The sequence below is a fragment of the Rhinatrema bivittatum genome, chromosome 1 (genome assembly GCF_901001135.1).
Source record: "Rhinatrema bivittatum chromosome 1, aRhiBiv1.1, whole genome shotgun sequence".
Lineage (NCBI taxonomy): Eukaryota > Metazoa > Chordata > Amphibia > Gymnophiona > Rhinatrematidae > Rhinatrema > Rhinatrema bivittatum.
The window spans coordinates 820543558-820561470 of record NC_042615.1 but is presented as its reverse complement, the minus strand read 5'-3'; the positions used below and the strand labels follow the sequence as shown (position 1 = coordinate 820561470).

The 17913-nt window shown below is 50.4% G+C and overlaps 1 protein-coding gene across 3 annotated transcripts in view; it reads left to right on the top strand.

The window, feature by feature from the left end:
* LOC115078964 (receptor-type tyrosine-protein phosphatase mu-like) overlaps positions 1-17913 on the top strand; it is a 122130-nt gene that overhangs the window by 26384 nt on the left and 77833 nt on the right. For 2 of the 3 annotated variants that reach the window (XM_029582043.1, XM_029582041.1), the window contains exons 4-5: positions 14431-14467; positions 15038-15135. In XM_029582043.1, the coding sequence (XP_029437903.1) occupies positions 14431-14467; positions 15038-15135 (135 nt within the window). Of the gene's footprint in view, positions 1-6039; positions 6111-14430; positions 14468-15037; positions 15136-17913 lie in introns of all 3 variants that reach the window. The other variant, XM_029582042.1, reaches the window with a different exon arrangement.

Here is a 17913-nt window from a genome sequence, read left to right as displayed (position 1 = left end):
ACCGCTTGGGGTGTGATCAAAGCCCCCTCGGTCCCCTCACGGATGGACCGGTTATTTGCTACTCTTTTAGCTATTCTTCTTTTTTTCCATCATTCCCATAATACTCGCCTGCAGGATTCTTCCGATCGTCACGAAAGCCTTCTTTCCAGATCACCAGCCCAGAGGTCTCAGAAGAATTTCTGTGGAACGGTCCCCTCAGAAACCCGATCGCTGAACTCAGCGGTGGCCACTCACCAGGTGCGTCTGGGGGATCGCTCCGCCACCAAACTACCGGACCAACTGGGGGGCTAAAATAGCGTCCCCGGTACCTCCTGGCTGGCTCGCCAAATGTAACCGTCTCTTTTTAGTCAGTAAGGAGGTCCAGACAACTGATCCGTAAAGATAGACTTTTATTGCCAGCAAGATGCAGCTAAGACAAAGGCTCAGTACAACTGCATGCCACGCCCCCTCCGGAGCAAACTTTTATGCACTTTACAACTCTTATCTTTCACACATGCGTTCTGGTTTTTGCTGAACAAACATTTCACAAATTGCTGAACAAGCATTAGCTAGCGTGGTCCTCTAGTAGGTGTAGCTTAAGATCAGACTATTGTTTCGTCATTTAATTGACGTGTTAGACATTTTACATTGTCATTCGTATTAATACAATACAAAGTATTATTCCAAAATGGAGTTACGTTATGTTACGCTAAAAATTAGTACATCACTGCGTCACTACGCATTACGTATCATTTGCGTTGCAAATATTAGTATGTTCAAGATGGCTGTGCGTTTCACTGCTGGCATGATTAGTCGGAAGATGTTCAGTTGCTCTTTCGTACTTCAGGGGGGGTCCCGAAATTGAACCTCTTCACAGGGAGCCCGGGACGCGGCTCTCCCGTGAAGGGATTTGCTCTCGGTGCCTCCCTGGTGGGGAGGGCCCCTCGAGAGTGGCGGATCGACAGGCCTCACTTTCGCAGGTTCAACGACTGTTAGGGGGGTCGGCCCCGTTCTTGCCGAGCATGGGAACAGTGGCCATTTTGAATTCGGAAGATGCTGCTGGATCACAGCTAAATGGCAGCCCGCATGGGGATTCTTTTCCTGCTCCTCCCATATTGACTCCAAAGGACTCCGCCGCGGGGGGGGGGGGGTTGTCCCGGGGCCCGTTCCAGCTGCGCCTCCCTTGGAGCCCCCTCCCCCACCAGCTTTTACTACGGATTTCGTGCTTCTTATGCACAATGCATATTTAGCACGCATGAGTCAACAGAATAGCTCTCCTCTGGCCCCCTCCCCCTAAGGTGAGTCGGGTGGATGTTGGAGCCCTCCAGGGGACTTCCCGGGTCCGGGTAGTACCCATTGTGGCCCACAAGATTCCTCCATGGTGGATCCAGATCAGGATCATGATGATCCCGCTTCAAGCGCGCAGCTGGAAGGGGATGATTCCCGAGTTTTGTCCCTCTGTCAGAGGGATGAACTGGAGCACTTTATCCCCCATGTCCTTTCCGATTTGGATATTGAGGCACCTCCGGATCCTTCGGGAGACAGTTCCGGAGCTTGTAAGGGAGATTCGGTACTTGCGGGGTTGCGTCCGCCAGGGAAGATGTTTCCTCTTCATCCAAGGCTCCTACAGCTGTTATCCAAGGAATGGGACGCCCCGGAGTCCGGTCTACGAATTGGGAGAGCCATGGACAAGCTCTATCCTCTCCCAGAGGATGTCCTGGAGCTCCTTAAAGTGCCAAAGGTGGATTCTTCGCTGACGGCGGTCACAAAGAGGACTACCATACCGGTCACTGGTGGAGCCACCTTAAAAGATCTCCAGGATCGCAAGTTGGAAGTCTACCTCAAACGGGTCTTTGAGGTGTCCGCCTTGGGAGTCCGGGCAGCGGTGTGTAGTTCCCTCATGCAGAGGGCAGGTTTGAGATGGGTCCAACAGCTGCTCGGTGCTCAGGACCTCCCACCAGATAAAGCCCAACAAGCGGAGCGCCTTGAGGCAGTGATAGCCTATGGAGCAGACGCGCTGTACGATCTCTTGCGAGTCCTGGCACGTTCGATGGTTTCCGTAGGAATTGGTCAGCGGACTCTTCTTCCAAGTCTAGATTGGGTTCTCTCCCCTTTAAAGGCAAGTTTCTGTTTGGCGAGGATTTGGACCAGATCATCAAATCCCTGGGAGAGAATAAGGTGCATAAGCTCCCTAAGGATCGGCCAAGGACTTCCCGATCTTTCAATGCTTCAAGAAATCGATTTCGCGGACAAAGGCAATTTCGGCAATCAAGACCAGTGTCCCAGAAACCTCCATCCTCAAGGTCCTAAGCTTGGTCCCAGTCATTTCGGGGACGCAGACCCTCCCAGGAGGGTTCCTCTCAGAGCCCCGCTACAAAATCTGCCCAATGAAGGGTCGCTGACCTGCTCCCCAGTTCCCAGGGTGAGGGGACGACTCTCCCTGTTTTATGAGGAGTGGGTCAAGATCACTTCGGATCAGTAGGTACTGGATATTCTAAAACACGGTTACATTTTAGGATTTGCTCAACCCCTAAGAGACAGGTTCCTCTTCTTGCCTTGTGGAACGCTGCAGAAGCAACAGATTGTACGTCAGACCCTCGACAGGCTCCTCGACCTTGGAGCTATACTGCCAGTCCTGCCAGAGGAACATGGGTCAGGCCATTATTCCATTTACTTCGTGGTTCCCAAAAAGGACAATGCTTTCCGTCCGATCCTGGACCTCAAGACTGTCAACAAGGCTCTCAGGGTGCTCCTCTTCCGAATGGAAACCCTGCGTTCCGTCATAGCGGCGGTTCACGGAGGGGAATTCCTGGCATCCTTGGATCTTACAGAGCTTATCTCCACATCCCCATCCACCGGGAACATCAGCGGTTCATTCGGTTCAAGATCCTGGGACAGCATTTTCAGTTTCAGGCTCTGCCATTTGGACCGGCGACCGCGCCATGGACCTTCACCAAAGTGATGGTGGTGGTAGCAGCGGCACTCCGGAGGGAGGGAATCTTGGTCCATCCCTACCTGGACGACTGGCTCATCCGGGCGAAGTCCTGGGATCTCTGTCGCCAGTCAGTCGACAGGGTGTTGACCCTCCTCAGCTCTCTCGGCTGGGTGGTGAACTTTGCCAAGAGCTGCCTTGTCCCCTCGCAGACGCTGGATTTCCTGGGGGCATGTTTCGATACCCGCCTGGGACGGGTTTTTCTGCAACAGGACCAGGCACTCAATCTCAATTCCCAGGTACAACGCCTTCGTGGCCTAGCGATTCCCACAGCATGGAATTACCTGCAGGTCCTGGGTTCAATGGCGTCCTCTATCGACTTAGTGCCCTGGGCATTTGCGCATATGAGCCCGCTGCAGAGGGCGTTGCTTTCCAGATGGAAGCTGGTGTCTCAGGAATTTCAAGCCTCCTTGCCTCTTCCGGATTTCGCCTCGAACAGCCTGGATTGGTGGCTCAATCTCACTCATTTGCTTCAGGGAGTGGACTTGGAGATGCCACAATGGGTGGTCATGACCACGGATGCCAGCCTTGCCGGATGGGCAACTGTGTGCCAGTCTCAGTCAGCCCAGAGACTATGGACTATGGAGCAGGCGAAATGGCCGATCAATCGCCTAGAAACCAGGGCGGTTCGTCTAACGTTGAAAATATTTTTCCCATTGGTGCACCACAGGGTGGCGAGCCGGGGAGAAAGATCACTTGTATTTCTGAAAAGGGAATGTTTGCTTGCATCCTTCCTTCTCCCAACCCGAACACACTCACGGGAAACATCTCTTTTTCACATGACTAAAAGCGGGCACACTGTGGACACCTGCAAAGCACCATCAACAGTGAAACACTTGTATACAATTCCAATAATTACGCAATAAATTATAGGAGGAGCAGGTGGACAAGTATTTTTCTATGCTGGATTTTCACTTGAGCACTTCAGGGGTCGATCATTATCATGCCTGTGGTCTGTTTGGCATTAACAGCCAATACTTAGATGATGACCTTTGTAATGTATAAAACTGTACTCATTGTGTAGTAAGTGGAATTGTTTCTACATGTGGCAGTGGAATATTCCTACCACCTCTCCTTGCATTATTGGTTCCTACAACTTGTGCATTGAGCTACTAGGCCAGGAGTGGCCATTTCCAGTCCTCGAGAGCTGTTATGAATTAGCGCTGCCCGCGGGTTTCCCCGCGAGCAGGCCTCTTACCCCACGCTGCCTTTTCTTCGCCAACGCAGCAGGACGCCGCCATCGGCCTGCCCTCGCGGCCAGGAGGCCGCCCTGCTTCTTTCTTCGCTCCACAGTCAGAGCCACGGCCTCCCACGGGGCTGGGAGTGCCCCCGACATCATCATCTTCTTCGCGGCGTTCAGGCCGCAGCCCCGGGCTCGAGTAGCGGCAGGAGCCGCCCCCGGGGCCTCCTGCAGCGGCTGGAGCTGCTGCCGAATTTGGAGCCTGCGCTCAGGCTCAGCCCTGCCTCTTTGACGCTGCTACGCGACTACGTCTGTGCAGGCCACTGTCTGCGGTCCTGCACAGCTCCTGCACTGCCTCTAGGCGCGCGGCCGCGTCTTTCTACTCTATTTAAAGGGCCAGACACAGGAAGTGTCTGGGCCCCACCTAGAGAACTGTTTCCTGCCTCAGCCCTATAAAGGGCTGCTCCGTTCATTGTTCCTGGCCTTGCATCGTTGCCGTGTCTTCACCCTGGAGGCTCCTGCCTGCCAGGGCCCATGTAAGGTCTTCTTCACGTGGAGCTCCTCACCATGATGTCGTCTCGTCTTGTCATGCCATGCCATGTCCATGTCTTCACCTGAGGTCCATGTCCAGGTGTCTTCAGCCTTCGTCCTGGTGTTCCTGCCTTCCTGGATGTTCTTCCCTTCGCTCCGCCTCATCTTTGCTCTGGAGCCTTCTGGTCCGGTAGGCCGGGGGTCCCCCAGATGTAGTTCCTGGGTGGACTAGGCTGCCGGTGGATGGTTGTCCTGTGCTCCTGAGCCATCAAGCCTGATGTGTGTTCCTGCACTGTCCCGCTCCCGTCGTGGTCCGTGACCAGTCTGCAAGGGCTGTGTAGGGTGCGTAATGGACAGGGTGGTCCGCGACAGTCCCGCGGGTGGCCTGAGTAGGGTGCCCTGAGAGGCAGTGCCAACGTCCATGCCTTGTGTCTTCCTTGTGATGTCCAGTGTCTTCGCCTTGGATGCCGTCTGCATCAACCCAGCCATGTGTCTTTGTCTGCCTCAACCCAGCTATGTGTCTTGCCTCGGATGCTGTTTGCATCAACCCAGCCATGAGTCTCGCCTTGGGTGCCGTCTGCACCAACCTCGTCTTGTCTTGGATGCCGCTGCATCAACTGTAGTCATGTCTCTACGCCAAGGCCCGGCTGCCCTCAACCTCAGGCCAGGCTTGCTGCTCCATGCTGCTCGCAGCAGGTCCAAAAGGGCCCGGAATGGTCGGAGGACCATTCACCTTCCAACATCCTCGGATGTTTGGCCATGGGAGCTTGCCTGCCTGGCAGAGGGTAGATTGTTTAGCCATGCGGAGCCACCGTCGACCCTTGGCTCGGCCTAGAAGGTCTGGGTCGGGCTGAGGCCCATGGGCACACTAAACACCAGAACGTAACAAGAGCCACAAACAGGCCAAGTTTTCAGGCTATCCACAATGAATATGCATGAGATAGATTTGCATGCATTGCCTCCCTTGTATGCAAATCTATCTCATGCATATTCATTGTGGATATCCTAAAAGCCTGGCTTGTTTGTGGCTCTCAAGAATCAGAGTTGGCCACCCCTGTACTAGGCAGAGCTAGACTGTACCATATTACTGAGCCCAAAGGGCCAACTTTACAAGAAACCGTATGGCCATCGCTTTCCACAGGAACTTTTGGAAATTCAGTGCATCATACCAGAAGAAATGATTTTCTCTGCCCATAATGAACTTTTCTACAAGAAACAACATACTGCATCCTACATTGGAAACCTTGAATTATGAATGGGATCTGACCCCGTCTAAAGCAGCAGGGAAGAGGTAGTAATACACTCTACCCGAACTGTTCCTTGCAGTAACATGCTTCTGCCCCCTCTTCTCTTTCAGATGATCACTCACGAGTCATTTTGCGATCCAGCTCACCAGAAGACAACTACATCAATGCCAGCTACATAGATGTAAGTACCTTCAGAGCAGCATCCATCTATCTTGGTCATGCGCTGAAGTCCTGTATCAGTTCATGGGGATAAATGCTTCCAGTCTCAGTATGAAATGGACAGTCGTACAATGGTATAACAATGTTAGGAACCAAACTCTGGGGTGCCTCAGCAGTGTGGTGAGGTAACCCTGACTGTGGAACCTCGATCAAAGAACCGAGTTTCCAGGAATCCATCCACAGCAGCCACCTGTGTAACATCCAGCCAGGGATCCCAGTACCGGTGCATTAACTAGAACAGTACGGTAACAATAACTAGAGGCCCTGGCAGGGTGGAAGTAGAAGACCAGCGAGCTGAATTACCAGGAGAGGTAAAAAGAGCACAATTTACAAGGTCATTTACATGTGTAGCTAGTGATTTACAAGCATAAATTGGCTGACTGAAACTTATCCTTCCTCAATGCACCTAAAAGTATGCGCATTGTTCCACAACACGTGAACATATAGCTGCATTTAGAGAAGGTGTTCCCAGAGGGCATGTTTAGGTTGGAAGAGGAAATTAAGACACGCAGATTGCATTTCCAGATTTACATGCATTATTTTCCATGGAAAAATTACCCACAGAGAAAGCAGGAACAAAAGCACCCTCAGCAAGTTTCAGAGCAAAGTACGAGCACGCTTTGTTTCACTTTGAAACTCGGGCCAAAGATCATAGGTGAAACGGACCTGGGGGCTTTGGCCCAAAATGCAGACTGAAAATTGCCCCAAGACTAAATAACAGGAAAAAGGAACCAGTCTGGGTTTCAAAAGGGGTGGTAAAAATGTAAGGTAAAAAGATTAGCATTCACGACATACAAGGGATCTCAGAAAGAGGAGCACAGAGAAGAATATCTGGGAAAGCTGAAAGTGGCAGGGAAAGTTGTCAGAATGGTAAAAGGCATGAGTGAAAAGGTAAAGCAAAGCAGCAAGTCTTTTTTTTAGCTGTATCCATGAAAGGAAGAAGGGCAGAAGAGGAATCATTACACCAAGAAGACACAAGAATTACAGAAATCTACTGCCTTATTCTTGGGATAAGCAGCATGGAATCTATCTACCCCTTGGGATCCTGGCTTGACCACTGTTGGAAACAGGATGCTGGGCTTGATGGATCTTTGGTCTGACCCAGTATGGCAAATATTATATTCTTATGTTCTTATGTGTGGAGGGTGACAAGGAAAAAGCAGAGATACTGAACAAATATTTCTGTTGGATTCACACTGAAGAAGAGGTTGGAGAAGGATCCTGATACTTAGTGAGGGTACATATGGTAATGGCATTTGCAAATGAGAGCATTTGTGTGGAATAAAGCATGGGGCTGGATGAGTCAGGGAGGTTCTGGCAGGTCCTTCAGTGGACCTGCTCAATAGATCTTTGGAACCGGCTCAATGGGACTGAAAAAGGGTGGATGTTGTCCCTCTTTATTAAAGTTGTAATAGGGAAGAGGTTGGAAATTACAGACTACTTAGTCTGATTTTGGTGCTGGGGAAACTTAATGGAGACTCTTCTGAAGGAAAAGATAGTGAAGTATCTTGAATCCAGCAAGTTGAAGGATTCAAGGCAGCCTGATTTTACCAGAGGGAGATCATGTTAGACAAATCTTACTCATTTTTTTCAGGTGGATGACCATAGAATTAGATCGGGGCTGGGTGTTGGATGGGATATACTTGGACTTCAGCAAAAGTTGGAATACTGTTTCACATAGAAGGCTCATACTGAGTAATCTAGAGTTAGGTTCCAGGGTGATGGAGGATTAGAAACTGGTTTAGGGATAGACAAGAGAGTGTGCTGGTAGATAGAGTTCACTCCGAAAAAAGGAAGCTGATGAGTGGACAACTTCTGGGATCTGTCCTGTTCAATATCTTTGTGAGCAGTATAGTGAAGGGATTAAAAAGAAAAGTTTGCCTTTTTGTGAATGACAATAAGACCTGCCACAGAGTGGACACACCTGATGATGTAGACTGTATGAGAAGTGATCTAAGGAAGCTCGAAGAGTGGTCAATTGTTTGGAAGTTGGGTTTCAATACTAAAATGCAGAGTGATGCATTTGGAGTGCAGAACTCTGTGGGAGCAGTACACAGTGAGGTGAGATTAAAACAATATTTCAAGAAGACATGGGATAAATAGAACATTCATATTTGCAAAAAATGTGAAAATATAGTTGAAGCCCTTCTCAAATGATTCAGTGAATGTTGGGACTGTCAGAATGGATGATAAAGCTGGGTAATATGAAATGACAGAAGTCCTAGCAGACACACAGGCACTCCCATAGATGGATCTGTCTGGCAGGCTAGTCATACTTCGTGTCAACCAGGTCGGTACAGTAGACTGAAGATGATGCTGTACCATCTGGGGGGACCCTAGGGACTTAGGATACTAGAGGTTTGGGCAGCGATCACACAGATGTTGGTAGCTGTTTGCCTTATTGTGGGGCCTAGTGGTTAGACACGGCACTGGAGAAGTTCTGGATGTGAACTAAACAGGGAATCTTGCTTGCTGAGCTACCGAGGAAGATGGTGTACAAAGTATGAACATGATAAAAACTGTCTTTACTGGCAGTCATGCTGTATAGCTGGTAACCGTGGACAAGTATAACTAATCAAACTGGATGGGCAGGTTGGTCCTTTTCTGTTGTCCACCGTGTTACTGCATTAGATTACTCTGAAAGATCAGACTTCTTGCTGTGTCTGATACTAAGTTCTGAAACAGAGGGGCTTCCTGTAAACAGGAGGAAACAAAAAGGAATAGATGCGCAAGAAAGCAGAGACGACCTGTGCTGTCCTGCAAGAATACGTATGCGGCACTCTTAGCGAATGGAACCGATAGATGATTAAGCACAATGTACTTAATTTAAGATACGTCTGTGTTGCGGATGGTTTTCTGAATCGCATTGCGATTTTTTTCAGTGTGTCCATATTTAAGCCCCTGAGGCAGCCACTGGAATGTGGCGAAACTCGGCCTGAGTCGGGCGTTTTAAACAAGCACTACACGTCTCCACCAATAAAAGATTTGAAAAAGACTTTCTTGGGCATCTATTCCTTCTTGTTTCCTCACGGCTTTGTTAGATCGCCTGCCTTGCTGTTTCCTGTAAACAGGGACATCTGTATTTATAAAATCAGAGGCCAAGCAGCCGTAGGAAAGAGTAGCCAGTGCCCATGGAACAGCCCAGCCTGTGTTCAGCTTCAGCTAAAGATGTGCTTTCATTTTGAAATGACATGAAAACAGTGATTTCCCTGTACGTACCCGGATCATTCCAGACTCCTGGGTTTATGCATCTGTGCCAGTAGATGGAGACCGAGAAAGTTTCACTGACACTGCTTGATAAGCCCTGGTGCCACCTGCAGTTCCCCAGTATTTCTCTGTCTCCAGCAGATGGTGGCTGATGCAGTTTCTGGTGCTTTTTTTCAGTCTTTTTTCTTTTTCTCAGAAGCCTTTCTCCCAGGGGTCATGTTCCCCGGGGGAACCCCTCCCTGTTTGGTTGAGGTGGACGAGCTGGAGGTTGGTGACCTTTTTGTTCGCTCGCTCTGGCTCCCATCTGTGAGGTGCAGATCTGTTGGTCCAGATCCCTCCCTTCACGAGGCCGCCTAGGCAGTTTTTCAGCTAGGGGCAGCTGCTTTTTGTTTTTAGGGCTCTCCCTCTCCTAGCTTTCAGACTGAGCTGAAGCTGAACAGGTCCCCTTGGCCTTAGGAGAGCAGAGGCCCTGTTATTTTTGTAAAGTTTAAAAAAAAACAACCCAGTTTCAGCAGGCAGCAGCTGCAGCGGGGCAGTGTCTCTCCTGGGCTCTGCGGGTGGTGTTTTCGCTATCGGGGTGGCATTTTTCGGGCTGGGCTCCGTGGTTAACCGCATGCTATGGTTTGTGGTTGGGCCTGCCGCGTGTGTGGCGCAGTTCCTGTCCGGCTCAGCCGGCTCTCTCTCTCTCTGCTTGGCATGTGTTTCAGGTGGTGAGGGGCCTTCTATTTCCCTTCCCCTCCGCAAAATGCCAGCGTGTTGGGCCTCCTTTGGCCACCCATATGGTTGCTCTCAGGGACGGGTTTCCCATGTCGGGCCTTCGGCCTCGGCCAGCGCGGAAACAGTAGTCATTTTAGGTTCCCCGGCAGACTTGGCAGTGCTTTCGGGGGGACTGGAGAACTCCCCCCCGTGGCTTTCCCCAGTGAACTCGGGCCCTGTAGGGTGGGGGCAGGGGAGTTTGGATGAGGCGCTGCCGGTGGATTTAGCTCGGTTGGGGGGCACTGGGCCTACAGGGTCTGCTCCCCACGGTTTCTCCCCTGAATTTATTTTGCTGCTCCCCTGCCCCTTTTTGGCACAGCAGAAAGGGTCAGACCTTCAGCAGATGGGAATAGTCCCTCCTCCTTCCTCCCCAGCCATTCAGGTAACTAGGTCGGGCTCTACTCGGTCGCGGAGTACTCTGGCCCTCAGGGTGCAGCGTTTATTGGGGCCTCTGTGGTCGGATAGAGGATCCTCAGAGACTCCTGGGGAGGCAGGGCTCCCCTTTGTGGGGGTTCCGGCTCCTGATCACGGGGCAGATGATCTGGATGCAGCGGACCCAGATGCTGGCGATCTGGATCCGGGGAACGATGTTGCTGATATGCCAGTGTCTGACAGGGACGATCCCAAGATTCTTCATTTGTTTCGTCGAGGGGAATTGGCCCACTTGATTCTGCTGGTCCTCGGGGAGCTCGGTTTGAAGCTCCCTCAGTTGGATTCAGACCTAGATGGGGTGGACCCGGTTCTGGATGGGACTCGTAGTCCTCCCTCGACTTTTCCCTACCATAGGTCCATGCAGAGGATGGTGGACCAGGAGTGGAATTCTCCTGATGTGGGCTTATGGGTGGGCCCAGCTATGTCGAAGCTGTATCTTTTACCCAAGCAGACGTTAGAGCTCTTCACTATGCCAAAGGTGGACGCTGCGGTATCGGCTATCACCAAAAAGATGACTATTCCGGTAGCAGGGGCCGCAGTTTTAAAGGATGTCCAAGACTGTAAGCTGGAGATTCACCTGCAGCCTTTGAGGTTTCTGCTTTGAGCTTTCGGGTGGCTATTTGCTCCAGCTTCATGTAGTGGGCATGCTTGCATTGGGTGCAGCAGCTTCAAGGGGACCAAGCTAACCCCAGTGTGGACGGTGGTCTTGAGGAGCGCTTGGAGGCTTCAGTGGCGTACATAGCTGGTGCATTCTATGACTTAGTGCAGACCTCTTCTTGGCTTATGGCTTCTGCGGTGTCAGCCAGGAGATTGTTGTGGCACTGGTCTGCGGATGTTTCATCCAAATCTCAATTGGGTTCTCTGCCATTTAAGAGCCTTCTTTTGTTAGGAGAGGATCTCTAGCAGTTGATAAAACAGTAAGGAGACAATAAGGTTGTCCAGAGGATAAGCCTAAGTGCAGACAGTCCTTTCAGTCTTGGGCCCGTTTCCGAGAAGGCAGAAGGCCTCGACATGCGACAGCCCCACAGAGGCAGTTTATGGGCCATGGTCAGTCCTGGACGCAGACTTTTTTCAGGAGCTCAGAGGCTCTTTAGAGCCCACCCGGAGGTGGGGTCGCGGGGGCAAAATCCTCCCAATGAGGCGAGGCCGGCCCACTCAATCGTTCCCTTCTTAGGGGGGTGTCTAGTGCTTTTCTATGAGGAGTGGGCCAGCCTCACTCAGGATCAGTGGATCCTCTCGATAATAAGAGACAGTTACGCTTTAGAATTTGCTCGTGCCATCCGCAACCTCTTTTTGGTCTCCCCATGCAGTTCAGTGGCAAAGCAACACATGGTTCGAGAGACCTTGGACAAGTTGCAGGGTTTAGGAGCCGTGGTGTTGGTTCCCCCAGAAGAACGAAGCACCAGGCGATACTCCATTTATTTCGTGGTTCCAAAAAAGGAGGGCACTTTTCATCCTATTCTGGACCTAAAAAGAGTAAGTGCAGTACTGAAAGTCCTGAGATTTTGCATGGAAACTCTGAGGTTGGTGATTGTGGTGGTTCACAGTCAGGTGTTCCTAGCTTCCTTGGATCTAATGGAGGCTTATCTTTGGGATCACCAGTGTTATCTGAGTTTCGTGGTTCTAGGTCAGCATTTCCAGTTTCAGGCCCTTCCTTTCGGACTAGCCATGGTGCTACAGACCTTCACCAAGATCATGGTAGATAGTGACGGAGGCCTTGTGATGCGAGGGAGTTCTGGTACATCCTTATCTCTACAATTGGCTCATCAGGGCAAAGTCAGAGGCCAGTTGTCACTCAGCAATCAGGAAGGTCATTCAGCTCCTTCAATCACTGGGCTGAATTTCGCCAAGAGCCATCTCAACCCATCCCAGTGTCTCACGTATCTGGGGGCCCGGTTCAACGAGCGTGGGCAAGGTGTTCTTGACAGCAAGAAAGCAAACAAATTGCAGGCACAGGTCCACCGTCTATTGGCATTGCGGGTGCCCAGAACTTGGGATTTTTTACAGGTTCTGGGATCCATGGCTTCCACCCTCGAGTTGGTTCCCTGGGCTTTTGCACATATGAGACCATTACAGAAAGCTCTGTTGGCACAATGAAATACACTGTTGGAGGTTTTTCATTAGCCGATATCGCTGGATGTTCCTACGAGGTAAAGCCTCTCTTGGTGGCTCCAAACATCTCGCCATCTTCGGGGGGTTGATCTAGAGGTCCCGGATTGGATCGTTGTTACTACTGATGCCAATCTTTCTGGTTGGGGGGCAGTTTGCCAGCTTCAGTTGTCTCAGGGTGTGTGGTCGCCAGAGGAGCGCTCCTGGTCTATCAATCGCTTGGAGACCAGGGCGCTACGATTAGCGTTGCTGTCCTTTCTGCTGATGGTCCAAGGTCATTCAGTCAGAATTCTGTTGGACAGTGTGACGACCGTGGCTTATATCAATCAACAGGGCGGTACCAAGAGCTGGATGGTAGCTCAAGAGGCTCAGGAGTTAATGATCTGGGTGGAGGCATACTTGACCCAGATAGCGGCCTCTATGATGAACTGAAGGTGGCACCAGTGCTTATCAAGCAGTGTCAGTTAAACTTTCTCTGTCCATCTGTTGGCACAGATGCATAAACCCAGGAGTCTGGAATGACCCGTGGTACTACAGGAATGAAAATTAGCAGGTAAGAACCAGTTTTCTTATCTGTTTCATTTATGTTCTTTCCAAAATAAAACGACAAAAAATCAAGCAAAGTTTGCTTAGTTTTGCTTTTTAGTTTTAGCATGCGCTAAAATTAAAACGAATTGAAACGAATGAAATGAAGGTGTTTTACCTGCATGCCCCTAGCTTCAGCATCACACTGAGGAAGCAACAGATGACACATGTATCAAGGCCTCGGCCTCAGGTACAGTAGAAATGAACAGACTCATTGGAATGACCCAGAGGCATATAGACAGTTGTATGCAAATGTTAGGACCTTCTGGTCAAATTGCATGTTTCAATAAATATCTAAGTGAACATAAGATGATACATTTCTGTATGGTAGAAAGTTAAGCACGACATTTTCTGCAGTTTTTAAACAGGGGAAGGCTATAAAAATCTCTTAAACACTTCCACCTAGCTACATAGAAGAGCCCATGGTTATTGAAAGTGGACTGAACAGCAATCACAACTTGAAAGGTTAGAAGGGTCAGAGTATTTGCTAAACCGTGGAATTGTCTTCACCTAACTAATTGAAGGTCTAATGAATTAATCAATTTTATGGGCATTAATAATATCTATTTAAAATAAGAACATAAAAAATGCCATACTGGGTGAGACCAAGGGTCCATCAGGCCCAGCATCCCGTTTCCAACAGTGGCCAATCCAAGTCACAAGCACCTGGCAAGTACCCAAACATTAGACAGATCACAAGCTACTATTCCTTATTAATTATCGTAATAGCAGTTTATGAATTTAACCTCTAGGAACTTATCCAAACCTTTTTTAAATCCAGCAACGCTAACTGCTGGAAGGGTAACACTGACTCAGCTGGCAGGGTATCCAAATTCTTGCACATGCCATATTTACTGTTTTATAATTTTCAGTCTGTTAAAATCAGCAAGGAAGCAGTAATTTTGCATTTAACTCTGAACCATGTTCACTTAGAAACATACAAGTTGGCTGGGAGTGCCTAAACGTTTTTCATACAGTGGTATATTGGCATCTCTCTATCTCACTGTGCCATCTACACCACTCCTGTTCTGCACCTTCTCTGTTCCCTCTGTCCCTGCATCATTTTTAGGACACCCCGCCATTAATGGTGGGCTCCCACTACCTGCCACTTCTCCTCCTTATTGGCTTTTTCTTTCCTGATTTGGATTTCCCGCTCGGGTCATATTTGTAAAGTTCGTGTTTCTCTTCCACAGGGATACAAGAAACCAAACCTATTCATCGCCTGCCAGGGTGAGTGAGACCGTACCCGCTATAACGATTTGCATGAAGCCTCATTGAATGAGGAGGATGCGCAGGCAGGCTGGACCTCCATCCATGCAGTTCAAGGGAAAGGCAGGGGTGCCCAGCTGCTGCTGCGCACTGCTGCTGGTGCCTTTGGCAGAGAGCCACAAAGCCAGAAAGGAAGGATTTCCCTCAGGCTGACAGCTGTGTGGTGACAACTGAGGGCTCTGCCACCCCCCGGACACAAACGGAACCTATTGTTAACCTTGTAGCACGGGTTTCCTGGCTGTGCAGGCTGAAAAGCAAAGAAAAATTGTCCTGAAAAAGGATTACAGCAAAAGAACTGAGACATTTGTAGATCACCTATTAAAGGTTCTTCTGCCCAATTTTTGGTGCTCCCAAATATACAAACTTGCAAAGCAGGAAGTAGGCTGTGAAAATTACCTTTATGTGAGTTTGCTGCCTAATTACACAACTGTTCTAGGAGAGGTGAAGGAGGCTTAGTCTGGCATGTGAGGAGACCGTCTATAGAGGGCCCTACTGATCCTGGCTTTCTCTCTCCTTCCCCTCGGGGTTCAGGCCCTTTATCTGACACCGTGGCTGATTTCTGGCAGATGGTCTGGCAGGAGAACTCCCCTGTGATTGTGATGCTGACTGACCTGGTGGAACAGAATAAGGTGAGAAGAAAATTCACTTCTGTCGCACACAAAGCAAGGAGAAGGTGCACTGTCTGTTGGACTAAACTATGGCTGGTACACTAAACCTGTATACCTTTGCTTCCTCGTAAGAAGATCTGCACTTATTGACACTGTGCTCTGCACTGAGACTCAGTGTAAGGTAATAGAAACTTCCCCTACTCCCCCATGGGCCCCGTGCTCTGCACTGAGACTCAGTACAAAGTAATAGAAACTTCTCCTACTCCCCCACGGACCCCGTGCTCTGCACTGAGACACAGTGTAAGGTAATAGAAACTTCTCCTACTCCCCCACGGACCCCGTGCTCTGCACTGAGACTCAGTGTAAGGTAATAGAAACTTCTCCTACTCCCCCACGGACCCCGTGCTCTGCACTGAGACTCAGTGTAAGCTAATAGAAACTTCCCCTTCTCCTCCATGGGCCCCGTGCTCTGCACTGAGACTCAGTGTAAGGTAATAGAAACTTCCCCTACTCCCCCATGGGCCATGTGCTCTGCACTGAGACTCAGTGTAAGGTAATAGAAACTTCCCCTTCTCCTCCATGGGCCCCGTGCTCTGCACTGAGACTCACTGTAAGGTAATAGAAACTTCTCCTACTCCCCCATGGGCCCCGTGCTCTGCACTGAGACTCAGTGTAAGGAAATAGAAACTTCCCCTACTCCCCCATGGGCCATGTGCTCTGCACTGAGACTCAGTGTAAGGTAATAGAAACTTCCCCTACTCCCCCATGGGCCCCGTGCTCTGCACTGAGACTCAGTGTAAGGTAATAGAAACTTCCCCTACTCCCCCATGGGCCCCGTGCTCTGCACTGAGACTCAGTGTAAGGTAATAGAAACTTCCCCTACTCCCCCATGGGCTCCGTGCACTGCACTGAGACTCAGTGTAAGGTAATAGAAACTTCCCCTACTCCCCCATGGGCCCCGTGCTCTGCACTGAGACTCAGTGTAAGGTAATAGAAACTTCCCCTACTCCCCCATGGGCCCCGTGCTCTGCACTGAGACTCAGTGTAAGGTAATAGAAACTTCCCCTACTCCCCCATGGGCCCCGTGCTCTGCACTGAGACTCAGTGTAAGGTAATAGAAACTTCCCCTTCTCCTCCATGGGCCCCGTGCTCTGCACTGAGACTCAGTGTAAGGTAATAGAAACTTCCCCTTCTCCCCCATGGGCCCCGTGCTCTGCACTGAGACTCAGTGTAAGGTAATAGAAACTTCCCCTTCTCCTCCATGGGCCATGTGCTCTGCACTGAGACACAGTGTAAGGTAATAGAAACTTCCCCTTCTCCCCCATGGGCCCCGTGCTCTGCACTGAGACTCAGTGTAAGGTAATAGAAACTTCCCCTACTCCCCCATGGGCCCCGTGCTCTGCACTGAGACTCAGTGTAAGGTAATAGAAACTTCCCCTACTCCCCCATGGGCCCCGTGCTCTGCACTGAGACTCAGTGTAAGGTAATAGAAACTTCCCCTACTCCCCCATGGGCCCCGTGCTCTGCACTGAGACTCAGTGTAAGGTAATAGAAACTTCCCCTTCTCCTCCATGGGCCCCGTGCTCTGCACTGAGACTCAGTGTAAGGTAATAGAAACTTCCCCTACTCCCCCATGGGCCCCGTGCTCTGCACTGAGACTCAGTGTAAGGTAATAGAAACTTCCCCTACTCCCCCATGGGCCCCGTGCTCTGCACTGAGACTCAGTGTCAGGTAATAGAAACTTCCCCTACTCCTCCATGGGCCCCGTGCTCTGCACTGAGACTCAGTGTAAGGTAATAGAAACTTCCCCTACTCCCCCATGGGCCCCGTGCTCTGCACTGAGACTCAGTGTAAGGTAATAGAAACTTCCCCTACTCCCCCATGGGCCCCGTGCTCTGCACTGAGACTCAGTGTAAGGTAATAGAAACTTCCCCTTCTCCTCCATGGGCCCCGTGCTCTGCACTGAGACTCAGTGTAAGGTAATAGAAACTTCCCCTACTCCCCCATGGGCCCCGTGCTCTGCACTGAGACTCAGTGTAAGGTAATAGAAACTTCCCCTACTCCCCCATGGGCCATGTGCTCTGCACTGAGACTCAGTGTAAGGTAATAGAAACTTCCCCTACTCCCCCACGGACCCCGTGCTCTGCACTGAAACTCAGTGTAAGGTAATAGAAACTTCCCCTACTCCCCCACGGGCCCCGTGCTCTGCACTGAGACTCAGTGTAAGGTAATAGAAACTTCCCCTACTCCCCCATGGGCCATGTGCTCTGCACTGAGACTCAGTGTAAGGTAATAGAAACTTCCCCTACTCCCCCATGGGCCCCGTGCTCTGCACTGAGACTCAGTGTAAGGTAATAGAAACTTCCCCTACTCCCCCATGGGCCCCGTGCTCTGCACTGAGACTCAGTGTAAGGTAATAGAAACTTCCCCTACTCCCCCATGGGCCATGTGCTCTGCACTGAGACTCAGTGTAAGGAAATAGAAACTTCCCCTACTCCCCCATGGGCCCCGTGCTCTGCACTGAGACTCAGTGTAAGGTAATAGAAACTTCCCCTACTCCCCCATGGGCCCTGTGCTCTGCACTGAGACTCAGTGTAAGGTAATAGAAACTTCCCCTACTCCCCCATGGGCCCCGTGCTCTGCACTGAGACTCAGTGTAAGGTAATAGAAACTTCCCCTACTCCCCCAAGGGCCCCGTGCTCTGCACTGAGACTCAGTGTAAGGTAATAGAAACTTCCCCTACTCCCCCATGGGCCCCGTGCTCTGCACTGAGACTCAGTGTAAGGTAATAGAAACTTC